The sequence below is a fragment of the Leopardus geoffroyi genome, chromosome D1, assembly GCF_018350155.1.
Source record: "Leopardus geoffroyi isolate Oge1 chromosome D1, O.geoffroyi_Oge1_pat1.0, whole genome shotgun sequence".
Lineage (NCBI taxonomy): Eukaryota > Metazoa > Chordata > Mammalia > Carnivora > Felidae > Leopardus > Leopardus geoffroyi.
Window position 1 is genome coordinate 110,361,330 of NC_059329.1, and position 15,355 is coordinate 110,376,684.

Consider the following 15,355-nt stretch of genomic DNA (forward strand, 5'->3'; position numbering starts at 1 on the left):
TGTTTCCGATTCTGTGTCTCCCTCTCTCGCTGCCCCTCCCCCGTTCATGCTCTGTCTCTCTGTCCCAAAAATAAAAATAAACGTTGAAAAAAAAAAAATTTAAAAACAACAGCAGACCAACCAACCACACAAAAAACCTTCCTTGATCCTGCCACCAAATGCCTGAGAGAATACATTCACCCCTTTTCCTTCTTTCTCACCCCCTCCTTTAATCTCACAGTTGGAGTCTACCTCCCAAATGCTCCCGCAAAGGTCACCTGTGACCTCCCAATTTCCCAGTGGGTTTCCCCCAAATTCTTCTCTTAGCGCTTCTGGGGCATCTGACACTGTTGATCAGCTGCCTCCCTAAAACTCTCTTCTCTTGGCTTCTCATACACTATTGTCTTGACACTCTTTAAATCGGCTTATATTAAATTATCAAGTACTTTAGTTCGGTGCAGGGCTTTGTGCTAAAATGCTAGAGGGATGCAAAGATGAATAAATTGTGGAACGTGCCCTCGAGATGCTATCTGCTTACAAGGGAGACAGACACACTGAACTGACCCTTGCCCTGCCCTTGTCCATACCCGACCCTGAGAGTCTGTGCAGAAGCACCTACTGTGTGTTGGGCACTGGAAGGACAGTGGTGGCTGCAGACACCCCTGCCTCCCTGAGAGGACTTACAGACCAGCACCCTCGCTGAAGGGACGCGATCGCTCCTTCCCTGACTTCCAAGTATTTTGCCTGTGTCTTTCCACAGTTGTCCAATTCTGCCTTGGATTCTAGCATTTGGAGCAAGGGAGGGCGGGGGGAGTCCCAGTCCCTTCTCTCGAGTGTTTTGTTCGACACACTAACTGAACACCTTCCGTGGGCTTGAGCCCGAACTGGGATAGAGAGGTGGGGAAAACTCAGAGTCTGCCCCTAAGAAACACACAGTACAGTGGTATGGGATATACCTTCCTTCTCCTGTATTCTGCATAGCCCCCTTGTTTGCTGCCTTGCACATTACAGGCTGCTAGGTTTTGCTGCGACGTGGAGACAGCCCGGATGCCCTCTCGTCCCTCTCTTGTTAGGCAGAAAGCAGGCCCGCAGGATATCTAGACAGGGTCTGGGCAGATATGTCCGCCTGAAGGGCCCGGACCCCTTGGCGGGGCATGTTCCCTCCAACTTGGGCCAGGTGACTCTGGGACATTCAGCGGGACCTGGCTCGCCCACAAGCAAGTCCAATAGCTCATGCACCTACGCTCACGCACCTGTCAGTAGTTTCAGGTCAGCTGGTCTTCTCTTCCCGGAGAGATCGCAGGCTCCATAAGGGCAGGAGCCAAGTCAGGTCTCAGACTTCTGCTGGGTTTCCTACTCCAGTCGGCGCAGTGATGGGCAGATCTTTGCAAGATTCGTCAACTGATTGACGTCACCATCATTTGTTACTTCCTGTGCTTAGGGCACTGTCTCGCGGAGGCCCTGGTGAAATACCTCTGTGTTACCTGGGAGCAGTTAGCCCCCTAGCTGACCCAGTGGCTCTTCACGTGAGTGTCAGTGCAGGCCAGTCTGTCACAAATAACTGGAGATCAGATCACTATTCGCTGCGGCTGCGGCTGCGGCCGGGCACCTTACCTTTATTGTCTCTCTCATCCTTCAAACAGTCTTAGAAGGGTATTTAATTACCCCCATTTCACAGATGGGGAAATCGGAGAATAGAGAGCTTTAAGTAATCTGTCCAAGGTCACTCAGCTAGGAGGCCGTGAGGCTGGGCTTGGAGCTGAGGTCATCCCTGAATCACATCTGTACCATTCGCTTTGCAGACCAGTATGAGTTTTTCTCTTACCCACCCCCCCCCCCAACCTGCTGTCTTACACTGAAAAGAGTCTACAAGAAGGGAGTAGAGTCACGCCTGAGACTTGTGACGTGGCCACAGTCAGTCACGCTCCCTAGGAGATGAAGGGTATTGAGAAGGGAAGGGTCACTGCCGGGGGCCCCCGGGGGCCACCACAGATGGGGATCCCGGTGAAGCTGAGGGCTGACCGCGCGTGGCTGACCAGAGGTGCAGGTGGACAGCTTCGCAGGGAGAGAGACCTATGAGACCTTTAAAGTAATCCAGAGAGGGGAGGCGGGCTGAGCAAAGGCCGGGAGGGGGAAGACACGCGGCCAGACAAGAAGATGTTGGAAGGACTAAAGGGACGCACCGTGGGTGGAGGAACAGAGTGTGCTGTGGGCACCGCGCTCCGTGGACAGGGCAGAGCCTCTTCCCCAAGCTCTTTGCCTCTCCGAGCTCTGCCCTGGACCGCCAGGCTCCAAGCCACCAGGCACGCGGGGGCCCGGGAGGGGAAGCACCAGGCCAAGCAAAGAGATGAAGTCCTGGGGCAAGCATTTTATTTGTTAATACAAGAATAGAAATTCTGCAATAAATATCATCTAATAAATAACATCTCCAAATAAATAAATATTAATACAACAAACTTAGAGTCATGAGTGGGTGAGGCTGGGGGGCAGGGCCTGGGGGAGCTGCCCCCCGCACCCCGAAATGCTACTGCAATGTAAACTTTCAGGAAACCCTGTGGCTGTGGCTATGGTTGCCCTCCCCAGCCTGGGCAACCCACAGATACCCTGGAAAGGGGGTGGAGAGGAGGCACCATGATGCCGGCAAGAAGATGCAAGGCAAGGTCCTTTTGGCTGCCGTCCTGTGCCACCGACTGCCTTGGTGAGCCATGGGTCCGCTCTGTCCCTGCCCCTATGCTTTTAGTATGACCTCCAATGCAGATCCCACCTCTTCCGCTTTTAAATCCCGTTTCTTCCCGTTTGGACTTGCCGCCGTGTGTGTTTCCTGAATTGGATGTACTGAGCTACTTGGGGATAGGGGAACAGCGCCCATCCAAGGAGAGTGGGGCGGCCAAAGGGCTCCCCCCGCCCCAGAAAGGCACATGCTGCGGTGGCCCCCCTCCCTGCCTACGGGCATGCTTCCTGGAAGTGCCGCGTGAGGGGCCGTGTGGGCGCCGGCAAGTGCCGGGCAGGAAGCAGAAAGCTGTGAGAGCCTTTGCACCAACTTGAACCACTGCCCCCCGGGAGCGCTCCTCCCTGTGGAAGAGACCTGCAGGGCTTTGGAAAGCGGGGAGGGGACAGGCCCTGTCGATCATGCCCTCTTCCAAGTCCGGAGAGGGCCAGAGGCCCACGGCTTCTGTCTCCTGGCTCAACAGATGTTGGCATACGGGTTTCTCCCTCCCAGAGTGGGAGCAGGATTTGAGGGAGGAGAGGAGAGAGGAGGCGGTAAAGGTCAGAGATCAGAAGCCATGGGCTTCCAGGTGCAGGGTGACCGCCGCTGGCGGGGGCTGCGTCTTCTTCTTGAGCCGGTTGAAATCCTTGGCCGAGCGCCACAGCCAGGTCTGCAGCTCCTTCAGCAGCCAGAAGTCGTCCATCTTCTGGAGGAAGTCGCTGTGGGCAGGGCCGGGGGCCCGGGTGGGCTCGGTTCCGGGCAGAGGCTGGGGCAGCGGGTAGCCCAGAGCTGCCATGACGCCCGCGATGCTGCCCAGCAGGCCCTGAAGGCTGGTGCAGAAGTGGGCCAGGCTGCGGCGCAGCTCGGCCGTGGCAGCCTGGCGGTCGAGGCCACGCAAGTAGCAGAGAAGGTGGCTGTAGGCCTCATAGTTCTGGGTCAGCCGCAGTTTGTCATTGAGGCTCCGCCACACATCCAAGTTGACAGTGGCCCTGGGCAGAGTCTCTGCCCCCAGCCGAGGTGGGTTGAAGTCAGGCTCGTTGAAAGGGGGGCCCAGGTAGTTCAGCTGTGAAAAGGAGAGGGCGATGGAGGAGGAGGAGGAGGGCCACCGGGAGATAACCTGCTCCCAAAGCTCCTATCTCCTGCGTCCCCTGACACTGGCCCCATCTCCTCGCTAGGCCTCTCTGTGCGAGGGCCTCCCCTAAGTTTCTCCAGGGATGTCCTCTGCATGGAGGTGGCGGTTGAGGCAGTGGGGGTTGATGAGAGGTGTAGGAAGAGAAAAACACGCAGGAGATACTCGGGGAGGACGTGCTGATTGGCCGTGTGTGCAAGCCTTGGGAGCGTGCCCACCACGGGGCAGAGCAGAGAGGAAGAAGAGCCGGAAGGACCCAGGTGGCCAGGCCGCAGAGGTGGAAGGTGGACCAGAAGAGTGCAGAGCCAAGAAGAGGAGTTCGAGAAGGCAGGAGTACTCGACAGTGTGGCTGCAAAACAGAGAGCAAGGGGAATGGGCCTTAGAAAATTCTGTTGGGTTTGGCGGAAAGGAGGTGCCTGCCGACCTTGGAGAGAGCCGTTTCAGTGGCCTGGAGGCCAGATTGCAGGGGGTTAAGGAGTGAGTGGGTGGAGAGGAAGCGGAGGCAGAGGGTGTAGACCACTCCTTCGAGAAATTTGGCAGGGAAGGCCAGGAGAGAAAAAGGGTCGGGAGCTAGAGGGGGTAGCAGAGTCAGGCAAAGGTTTTTGGCCAGGGAAGGGAAAAGCGGGTGGGAAGGCAGAGGGGCCCGTGGGAATCAGAGCTCCATTTGCCTCCCAACACGCTTGGTCCCACCAGCAGAAGGGCAGGGGGCAGACGGTACTCACTAAGCAGCAAGTCCCCCCAAGGAAGAGCTCCTAGGAGCAGGGCTGCAGAAGGAGGAAACTGAGGCAGTCTCAAGAGTTGGGCAGGAGGAAGGGTATAGGAGGCAGTCTAGGGAAGAGGACAGAGCTTTGCCAACCCTCAAGGGAGAGGCCTGGGGCCCAGGGAAAGGGCTGAGGGGGACGTTTCAGCTGGAGAGAAAGGGAGAGGAGAGGGGCGAGGCCTGGGATAGGCAAGGGCCCAGGGGGAGGTTCACACGCTGACAAGCACAGAGACAAACTAATTTCCTCGGTGTATCCTGGGGCTGCAGCCAGCTCCCCCGCCACCCTCCTCCCCTTTCTTTCCCTGGCTCCAGAGTAGGGTCTGGGATGTGGAAGAGGAACACGGGAAGAGGGGGCCGGTTCCCCATGGTCCTCGGCAACTCTGACCCTCTTTCCTTCTCTCCTGGGCTCTCTGAACACCTCTGGACTGCCCCCAAATCCTTATGGCACAACTTCCATCCACACCCTGAACCTCCTGCCACTACTGGCCTATCTTCCCCGCAGCCCCCTTCCCCCAAGTCCCCCCTAGGAGGCCCAGCTAGGATGGGAGAGGCAGACAGAAGGGAGGCCCATGGGTCCAGAGCAGCAGGGCCCCAGGTCTGGGGCAGAGGCGAGCTGGAACACAGGCATGGGAGGTGGGGCCCCTCCATCCCCACCCAGCCCCGCCCGTGCAAGAGACACCACAACACGGTGTAAACAGAAGAGACTTCCCCGGCCCCCAGGGGGAGGCGGGCGGCTGGGCCGGCAGCCAGTGGGGCAGTGGGCCAAGGCGGGTGCGAGGCCTGCCCACATGCCTAGTCCTGGGGCCAGGGATGGGAAGGAGGGGGGCACCTCAGAGGGAAGGGTGGGAGGTAGGCCAGACATGGGGACCGTTTGGAACCAAAGGGCCCCCTGGTGACCACTGCTCGCCGGGACCCCTCCACCATTCTGCCTCTCTTCCACCGTCTTCTCTCCTCGTTCTTTGCCAATTCCCAGACCTTTCAGCTGCCCTGGATACTCACGTAGGTCCCAGCCAAGCTGCGGAGTTGGTGTTCCAGGTAGCGGGTGAGGTCGTAGGTTTTCTGGATGGAGGGGCCAGGCCCTGGGTCCCCTGTGCGGTTGAGGGCTGGCACTGCAGGGAGGTGCCAGAGCACAGCACACAGGCAAGCTAGCATCCCCCACGAGTCCCCTGCGGGCAGGAGGGGCAAGAAACATGAGGGCGGGCCCAGGCCCAGTGGAGGATGCCCAGCTGGCAGCCCCTCAGGTGTCTGTCCCCACCTTGGGCCGGGCGCAGGGTTGGTGAGGGTGGGCCGCCAGATGGGAGGCAGGGGGGATGGAGGAGGGGAGCGTTCCTGGCCTGGGTGTGTGTGTGTGTGTGTGTGTATGGAGGCATGTATGTGTTTGAGGACGAGAACTTGGCCTCTGTGTGTGTATCTACCAGTACATATCGGAAAGCATATTTGTGTGTCAGCTAAGAAAGAGCCAGTATACGTATGCCAATGCGTATGTGTGTGTACGTGGAGGGACGGCGCCAGGCCTAGGGACTCTGAATCCAGACCCTCTGCAGTTTAGGGAGCCAAGGGGTGGGAAACAGCACATGTCTCTCTGCCAGCTGCCAGCAGTCAGCCCTGGGAAGGGCACGAGAGAGGCCGCCCTGAGATGAGTCCACACAGAGAGCCATAGGAGGCAAGGGGTAGGGTTAGATCACGTGGGTCAGGCTGAAGGACAGAGGGCTGGCTCATGCAGCCAGTGGTGGGTACATTCTTGAACAGGATTCCTGGGTGTGGAGCTGTGGGGTGGAGGTTTGTCCCATTCTTATCTAGGAGGTTGGATGGGGAAAAGTTTGACCTGAGTGAGGTCTTCTGATGAACCTACAGTAAAGAGGGTCGGGGTGGGGATGTGAAAGAGAGAAAGAGGGGGAATATGATGTATCTGATGGGTTTGGCTTGTCAGCTGATGGTGCTGGAGAGTTTGGACATCCTGGGATACCAGAGGCCAGGGGTTGACAATGTGAAGATACCCATAGGCAGTTGGGAAACATGATTTTCCCAGCTTTTAGGTGTGGGCCAAGGTAAAGAGCACTAGGCCAGGAGTCAGTGGGCCCCGGGACTGGGTAAAGGCAATTAGGGTTAGGATAGGGCAAGGCTATAATTGGTATGGGGCTAGGTTAGGTTTAAGGACTGGGTTACTTTTAAAGTTTCAGGTTGGTTTATGGGGATTTGGCTGACTGAGTGTGGTTGAGGTTTGAGTCTAGCTGGGGGATGTGGTGAGGTTTGGACAGGCACAGGGTTGGCTGGGGCTAAGGTTTATTAATGTGTTGATTTAGATGTCAGATGGGGTAATGCATGGCATGTCACTAAGGGTAGGGCTGGTTTGGGTTTTAAGCTTGGGTGGGTGTTGAGCTCATGAGTCGTTTCTTCTACTTTCTATTTTCGACTTTCAAATTTTTATCATGACATATGTTGCTGTGATAGTTAGAAATGAGTTGGATACGGGTTTGACAGTTCGACTGTACTGAGTTAGGGGGAGTTTGGAGTTAGTCATAATGCTGGGTCAAGGTTTTGGAGAGGGCTTAAGACTCAAACTGTACAGAATGCCTCTCACAGAGTGTAGGGGTCAGGTGGGGACTTCCGCAGCGGCCCAGGCCATCAGTCTAGACTCACTAAGATGCGTGGTGGCTGGCAAGTTTACTGATAGAGCAGGGGAGTGGGTCGGGTGGGGGGAACATCGGTCTCAGAGACCCTGTTCTTAGGGACGAGGGACTTGGTCTGAGTGCATGGGTGCGTGCGTGCGTTAGGACAGAGCGCGGTGTCAGGCACATGACTGCTCCCCTGTCCTTGTCCGCATCTGCAGCCCGCGGCTTCCCTCCTGGTGCTTCTTTCCTCGGTCGGCCTTTTCCTGCCGACTCTGTGTTCCTTTCTATTTACTCTTCCTCATATTCCGAGACAACTCCAGGCCCTTCTCTGCACGAAGCCCGGGGCTACCCTCAGCCTGGATATCTGGCAGAGTCACCTCCAAGATCCTAAGGGTACAATATGGGGTGTTTTGGAGGTGGAGACCTGCTGAGGCGAGCGGCAGCCCTTCCAGGCTTCAGGTAGATTTCTTCGGGACTGAGTCTGGCCTCACTCACAGTTAGCAGCATGCTGAGGGTCCCAGCTGAAGCCCACATTGGGAGCTGGGCTCACCTCTTTCCCCGACCTTGCTTTGGTCAGCCTTTCGGTCCATAGTTCTGGGACTGAGTTTTGCCTCTGCTGTGGTGGGGGGGGGGGGGGGCGGGGGGGGCACCAGGTCAGGAACCCAGCTCTGGGCCTTGTTTTCCCCTCCTCTTCTGGGCCCTGTGGCACATCCCTGGGGAGAACTGGCTCCCTACACAGGGACAGCAGGGGGAGAAGCCTTTGGATAAACAAGAACTAAGTCATCTGGGCAGAAAAACGGCTCATGAAATTAACCAGACGAGGCCGGTGTTTCCAGGAATATTTCAGTTCTGAGGTAACTGTGTCACTGCAGGCGGGGAGGGGGGGGGGGGGCAGGGGAAGTTGCAGAAAGATCGGACTGACCGGCCCATGGAGAGAACCAGTAAGAAGGAAGGGGTCTCAGGTATCTAGAGGGAGAAGAGGCTAGGAAGGAGAAAGGAGACAGGGCTCTAGGCTCTAGGCTCTGGCTTCCACTCTGGGCAAGATGTCCCCATATCTCAGGCGGCAAACTGACGGCCATCTGGGGCAGAGAACACCTGTGGCTTAGTTGTGAGCCCCGGAACTCAGTGAGGCTTGGGCTCACCTGCGTCCCTAGGAGGGAGCATTAGGTGGGCATCGTGGAGCCCTCTCCCATCCTTCTCTCCAGGCTCCTGGTGTGCAGGTGGACCGGGCCCCCTCCCCCAGTCCTGGCCCCTAGCCCAGCCCCCCGCCCCAGCTCTGCCTCTGGCTGCTGCCCACTGTTGTTTACATCCCGGCTTCCCTTGTGTTTATAAATCCGGCTGAGCACGTGAGGAGCTAATGAGTGCAGCTCACAGCTCACGTTTCCTGCTGGAGCCCCCCGCCCCCCCATCTTGGCCCCCCGCCCCAGCGGCCCCTAATTCCATCCAGATCCCTGGGCCCTGAGAACCTAGGCCCCCCTCATGAACACACACACACACACACACACACACACACACACACACACACTCAGCCCACGCAAGCGCACGGCCACCCTGACACGGCTGCACGGGCAGGCATACCAGGGTCCACGTGTCCTTAGCCAGCTGCCCCTCGATCCCTGGACTGTGTCCTCCAGGCTGAACTCCTCCGGCAAGGGTCGGGGGCTCGGCAGGGCACACGTGCAGAGTGGCCAGGGTGAGTCAGACAATTGTCCAGGAGACTCTGCACCTGGGATGCCCTCAGGCCAGACCAGGGCCAGCTTCCTGGCGACCTTGGAGGGATGTGTTGAGGGGAATTGGGGGAAGGAAGTGGTTTAGAGGGTGGTGTGTCCGCCGTAGTGTGAGATCCAGGCACTGAGACTGTAGGCAATGACCCTCAGGGGCTCCTCCTGACCTGCCTCCTCAGGGAAAGGCCCACGGAAATAGCCCATCTTTCCTTGTCCTCTGGCTGGCTGCCCTTCCCTCCGTCCTCTCTCCCCTTCGTCCTCTCTTTGGTTCCCTGTGCCCCAGGCCACTGAGAAGTGGCTTAGTGAGCGAGTCCACATAGGCCCAGAAGTCCGGAGACCTAGCTTTGCCACAACCCATGACTGGGCTCGCAGGAGAGGGCTGTGCTGTGCACGCTAACGTCCCTCTCAGCCCAACCGCGTGGGGTTCCACCTCTGCTGTCATCTTCAGCAGCCCCCTCCCTGCCCTTCTCTTCCAGCCTAAATGACAGAAGAAACTGAGGCCCAGGGAAAGAAGCAGGCCAGTGGGCCAGCTGCCCTGCCTTGTAAAGTCAGTACCGACAGAGGAGCTGGGCTGTCGCCGAGTGAGGGGGTTCTGGACTGGGCTCCAAGAGGACCCCAGTTGTTCCCAAGGGGCACAGGATGAAGCCAGGGGAGCTAGGCGAGGCAGCCGGCGGGGAGCCAGGCAGGGGGACCCAGTGAAGGAAACAGTCCCGGCCAGCGTGTGGGTTGAAAGGGTGTTGTTATTCAGAGGCGTGGGAGGGGCTGGGAGGGAGGGCAGGAGCCAGGGTGTGAATAGGCAGGTGGGATTGTGGGGAGGAATGTGAAGTGTCACCAATAAAGTAGCTGGTGTGGCTGGGTGGTGTGCACAAGTGTGAACGGGGCAGGAGTGCAGGGCTCCGTGGAGGGGAGAGGGAGCCATTAGACCAGTCTGGAAGAGAGAGAGACGGGGGGTGGGGGGGCTGCTAGGTGACAGTTGCTGCCATCTGCCTGTTTCCTCCTCCGGTTGAGTGCGGGGCTCAGGGCAGTGAGGGTGCCAGAGCCAAACTGCGGGGTGGGGGGTGGGGGGGGGTGTCCGGTCTGTCAGAGGAATGTATCCCTGTGTCCCCAGGGAAGGGCAGTGTGTGCTCCAAGTCGGAAAGGGGGTCTGTGGGGGTTGTGAAAGCCGGGAGATGTCAGCTGGTCAAGGTCAGGATCAGAGAGTGCCTGACAGAGGTGTGGGTCCGGCGTCCTCACCCACAACCTTTCTCCAAGGCTGGGGACTTCCAGCTTCCCCTCCCGTCCCGGCAGCTCCCTCCTACCCCAGCGGGGAGGGCCGGACCGGGCACCGGACGAAACTGGGACGGGGTCCTCTGGGACTGGGGGGTCTGTGGGGAGGGCTTCTGGAGCGCAGTGTGGAGTAACTGGGAAGGAAGGTGGAAAGAGATGGGGCTCTGGCGAGGCGGGGGGAACCCGGGGTTCCCCTCGAGGGGCTCGGCCCGAGAACTCGGCGGCGGCGGCCGCTCGCTGGCCCTCCCCCTCGGCGGTGACCTCTCGCTCCCGGCCCCCTCCCCGCGGCGGCGGCGGCGCCTTCCCCCTGTGTGGCCTCGGCGCCCCCGGCCCCGCCCCCGGCCCGCTCCCGCCCGGTCGCTCCCTTCCCGGCGGCGGGGGCGGGGGCGGGGTCCGGGGCGCCGGGCTCCGGGCTCGGCCGGGCCGCTGCCCTTTCCCGCGCGTCAACTCCCCGCCCTGCCCGTCCGCCCTCCCGCGGGCCGCCGGGGCCGAGCGGCCGCCGCCGCCGCTCCCCGGCCGGTGACGGGCTTTCTCCTGCCCGGTCCGGCCGGGCTGCGCCCGTCCCCCCGCACTAATCACTCCCAGGCCACGGCGGGCCGGGCCGGGGTGGGGGGGGGGGGTTGGGGGGGGGGCTCGCTGCCGCCGCCGCCCGCCCCGCCGCCCGGGCCCTACCTGCCGCCGGCTCCCCGGCCGCGGGCAGCATGGTGGGCTCCGGCCGCGCAGCGCGCAGCGAGGAAGCCGCGAGTCCCGCAGCCCGGCCCGGCCCAGCCAGGCTCGGCTCTGCCCTCCGCCCTCCTCTCTCCTCTCGCCCGCCCTCCTTCCCGCCCTCCCCTCCCCGGCGGGCCGGGGAGGGAGCGCGGCGGGCCCGAGGTGTCGGCCTCCCCTCGCCTCCCGCCGGCCCGGGCTCGGGCTCGGGCTCCCCGCCCTTCTCCCCTCTTCCTCCCCGGCCCCCTCCTCCCCGCGCGCCGCGTCTTCCTCCCGCAGCCCCGCTCCCCGCCTGGGACTCGCTCTCCCCGACTTTCGCGCGGGGCTCTTTCCGCCGGGATTCCCGGCACCCCGCCTCGCTGGGGCTCCAGGTTGCCGGCTCCCGGGGTCAGCGGGTCGCGCGGGCTCCCGCCGCGCTCCCGGCCACCTCCTGGCCCCGGCGAGCGGACTTCAGGAATGCCGCGTCCCCGCCCGGCCCCTCTCGAGGGCGCCCGGCCGTGCCTCCCCCCCCCCCCCCCACCCCCCCCCCACCCCCCGGCCCGAGCCCTGCTGGCGGGGGTAGCTGCCGGCTCCCCCGCCCGGCCCCGGCTCGGGGCTCCCGGGGGGAAGCACGGGAACCGGATCTCGCGGCTCCCGGGCGGGGGCGGGGGCCGGGGCCTCGGACGCCAGGCTCCTACCTGCTCGGAGGTCCATGGGGCTGGGGGCCGGGCCGGCCGGGCGCGGCTCCTCTCCCGGAGGCTGGCGGAGTGGGAGGGCGAGCCGCGGCTCCGGCGAAGCTTTAATAATCCCATCCGCCAGGCCCACTCGCAGGTTTTTTTCGCTCGGTTTCGGATTTTTTTTTTTTTTTTTTTCGGTGTGGGACATTCTGCAAACTTTTTTTTTTTTTTTTTCTGACGTGTAAAGCTGTAACCACAAATTGTAGCGGCCCTCCCCGGGGTGGGGGGAGGAGGGGGGAGGAGGGAAGGGAGGGCTTCTGGGGCTCCTCTCCCTCCCACAACACCGAGGGGGGGTGAGGTGAGGCGAGGCTGCGGCGGTACCACCCTGGGCCTCCTGGGGGAGGGGGCGGGGAGGGCATCAGTCCGCCGGCAGACTCCCCGAGCTGGGGGGAGCGGGCCGCCCTCTCCTTTTCTTCTCCGACGGCGTCGACCCTGGGTGCGGGGTCCCTGCTCTCACCCTACCTCGGACTCCTCATCTCTAACCTTCCCTCTCCTCCCCCTCCCCCTGAGTAAATGCAATGACACATTCTCCCAAATGCCAGCGAGCTGGCCTCGTAGCAAGTGATGGTGTTTTTCCTGCTGCCCTTTGTCTGGGCTGACCGCCCCCCTGGCCTATTGTCCCGCCGCCAGTCCCATTTCCAAAAGCTGGGGCTGAGTGAGGCGCTGGGGTTGGGGCAGGTGACTAACGGCCTCACAATGCCCCCTGGGGCGGGGGAGGGAGAGGGCACCCCAGGCCCACTGCCCAGCTCGGAGGAGAGTAGAGGGCCCTTGGCCGAGGGTTTTTCTCTCAGGTTCACTAGGTTCTTCGTTCTTCCCAGCGGCCGGGAGAGCGCACAGGGGTGGGGGAATTGTAGTTCATTAATCAGCACGAGGCACCGGACCAGTTTCAACACCAGAGGCTGCATGGGTGACTCAGCGGGAATGCTCCCATTCAAGGCGATGGACAGACCCAGAGTCCCCATTTGTGAAACGCTTCCCCATAAAGACTTTTGGCTTTCTCTCGCCTTCGGGGTTTGGGGTTGTTGGTGTTGTGGAGTGCTCTCCCTCCTTCCTTCCCCAGGCCTGGGTTGGGACTTGCTTTGTGGGATACCTGGGGGACCCTTAAGCCTAGACCCTCTCAGGAGGGTCTCCTTCCTGCCCCCTTCCTCCCCCCCCCCGCCCCCCTCCCCCCGACGGAGAGCTGCCAGGGAGAGTGCAGAGGAAACAGCTCTCCCCGTCTGGAGCTTCCAGACATCTCCTTTTGGTGACTTCTTGGGGGACAGTCATTTGGTCCCCAAGGCTTGAGTACTCTAGATCCAGACCACCAATTAAACCATTTGGTAATAAGTTGCTTCTGTCCTTTATTTGTTTTTTCAAAGTGGGAGAGGTGGTGGTGGGCCAACCCCTGGAAGGTGATTCCTCCCCGCGCCCCCCAACAGCATCAGATTCTTCAGTCCACGACTCCTGCCCCGTGTCCGCGTCCCTGAAGAAAGGAGGGTGCCCCGCCAGCCCTGCCACAGCCCCTCCAGCCTGCGGGTCAGAGCAGGCGGCATGGTCAGGACCAGCGCTAGGTTCCCAGGGCAGCTCTTCCCTTTTCGGCACTGTGTGGACTGAGGTGGGGGGGTGGGGGGGGGTGGGGAAGAAGTTTGTTTTCAATTACCTCACTGGAGTGGGACAGACTTTGTTGTTGGGTTGTTGTTTTTTTTTTTTTTCCTCCTTTCTTTCTTTTTTCTTTCTAAACAAGGAGAAAAAGAGCTGGGAAAGGGGAGCTGGCTGGGGGTTGGGGGCAGGGGGCTTTCCGGGGCATCAGTAGCAGCTTTAAGGAAACCTGTCTTGGGGGGGTGTCCTTCTGAAAAGTGCTCAGGGCCTCCCTCTTCCCCCCACCCTCCCCCCCACCTCAGCCAGAACTCTGCAGTTTCAATGACATTCTTGGCGGGTGAGCCCTGAGATCTTTTGATGATGCCCACGCCAAGGTCAAGAAGGCAGATGTCCAGTGGGTGACTGGCACTGAGGCCAGCCATGAGGTCCTCAAGCAGCCTCCCTTTCAGAAGGAGGGAGCCACGAACGGTGGGGAAGTGGGGCGTGCAATTCGTCCTCCCCTCGTTTGTAGCCTGCTCCTTGTGGAGAGTGTCTGCACAGACAATGTGGTTTGGATTTGGCTGAGCCCCCTCAGCACCTTATAAAGCACCTTGCTGAGTCAGGGAGAAAGCAGCCCCACTCGGGAGAGGAGGAGGGGGCCGGGAGAGAAAGGGAAAAGAGGGAGAGGGGAGCTGAAGGAGGGAGGTGGGGGGCTGAGAGAAGGGAAGGGCAGAAAAGTAAATGGGTGGGAGTAGGAAGGAGGGAGGAGGCAGGAGCCCAGGGAGGAAGAGGAACAGACTGCAGTGGAAGGGGAGCACCCCCCCCCCATCCCATCACACGGCCAGCAAATACTCGCCTCGGGAGGCCAGAAAACATTGCTTTGCAGTAGCTGAGGGCCTGTGGCCCTGAAATGGGGACCCAGGCCAAGGGGGAGCAGGGACAACTGACTTTACACACAGCCACCCCCCACACCCACCCAGCTTGTTACGGTGACACTGCACGCTGGAGAAGTCGCCTTCTCCCTCTGCCTCTTGTCTAGACTTGCATCCCTGCCCTCTCCCCTCAACCAGGAGGTGGCCAAGCCCCCCCCCCCCATCTTCCCCACTGCCAAGGGGAAAATCAGCTACATCTCCAAGCTGCCAGTGCCCCTCTGCCATGTCTGGGCAAAGGCAGGAGGCTCAGAGCTGCCAGGTGGGTTGGGGTGGGGGCTGGAATAAAGACCTTGCCTCTCTGCTGCCAAATCCCAAATAGGGTGGGCTGTGGGAATTGGGGGAGAGAAGGAAGAAAGGAGAGGCAGAGTGTGATAGCTCCCCCTCCAGGATTTCTGTGGCGTGGGGGCGCAGGGGGCTGCCCTCTGATTTCCAGTTGGGGATGTCAACTTCCCACTCCCCTGTGGCTCTCAGACTGGGATTCTTGTTCTGGGATTGCTGGTGAGGGCAGGGCAGAGGTTACAGGAGACTCGTGTTCTGTTCTGCGGAGAGTCAAGCTGGGAGTCAGGACGAGGGGCTTCCAACTGGCCAGCGGCATGGCCTTGGGAAAAGCCATCGCCTCTCGTGGGATGGGGTATGACCCCTTGTGCCCTCCTCCCCAACAGGATGGTGGGAGATCGGGGAGCTCATGAGGAGGACACTGCTTTGCTGCCTCTCTGGCCTTCCAGGCCTTATCCACAGGGAGTGGCAGGCCAGACCCCAAGGGATGTGGCTGGGAGGGGGGCGGGTCTGGCACCAGGCGATGCTTCAGTTGCCCTCCAAGGGAGTGGGGTGAGTCAGTTTGGGCTCAGGGACAGGCTAGACCTCTCCCTCTCACCTTCCCTTCCTACTCCCATAGCTGGTACCCCCAGGAAAGGCATTCCAGACAGCCCCAAAATCCCATGTCCCACACAGCTGCAGAAAATTGGCACTGAAGGGGCCCTGGGCCCCAAGGATGTCGTGGATTTCCGAACTAGGGAAGCCTCTGATCCAGTCCCCTCCTGATGGGTCGGCAGGAATGAGAGTGTTGGCGAAGCCCACAGAGGTAAGTGAGGACACTCACTAATTCATTCATGTGTTGACCAAACATGTCCTGAGTACACAGGAGCCCCACGGGGCCATGGGGATGAAGGGTGGAGGCTGACCTGTGTGCCGGCAGGAGAGGCAGGGGCCTGCCAGTGCCTGCTGCAATGCCTGGCATTTCTTGGTGACACTTTTACTCCTTTTAGGAC

At 60.6% G+C, this 15,355-nt stretch overlaps 1 protein-coding gene across 5 annotated transcripts; it reads right to left on the reverse strand.

Moving 5' to 3' along the window:
- Positions 1-2,332: 2,332 nt before the first annotated feature.
- CLCF1 (cardiotrophin like cytokine factor 1) lies at positions 2,333-12,086 on the reverse strand. Of its 5 annotated transcripts, XM_045486033.1 has the most exons (4): positions 11,560-11,850; positions 8,766-8,956; positions 5,575-5,741; positions 2,333-3,749 (listed from the first exon to the last, which is right to left on the reverse strand). In XM_045486033.1, exons 3-4 carry the CDS (start codon positions 5,725-5,727, stop codon positions 3,255-3,257), a joined length of 648 nt encoding a protein of 215 aa, XP_045341989.1. In that variant the 5' UTR covers positions 5,728-5,741; positions 8,766-8,956; positions 11,560-11,850; the 3' UTR covers positions 2,333-3,254. The 5 variants fall into 5 exon arrangements, with proteins under 5 accessions (XP_045341989.1, XP_045341985.1, XP_045341984.1 ...); XM_045486029.1 differs by lacking the exon at positions 8,766-8,956 and having other exon boundaries at positions 2,333-4,164; positions 11,560-12,086; XM_045486028.1 differs by lacking the exon at positions 8,766-8,956.
- Positions 12,087-15,355: the final 3,269 nt, after the last annotated feature.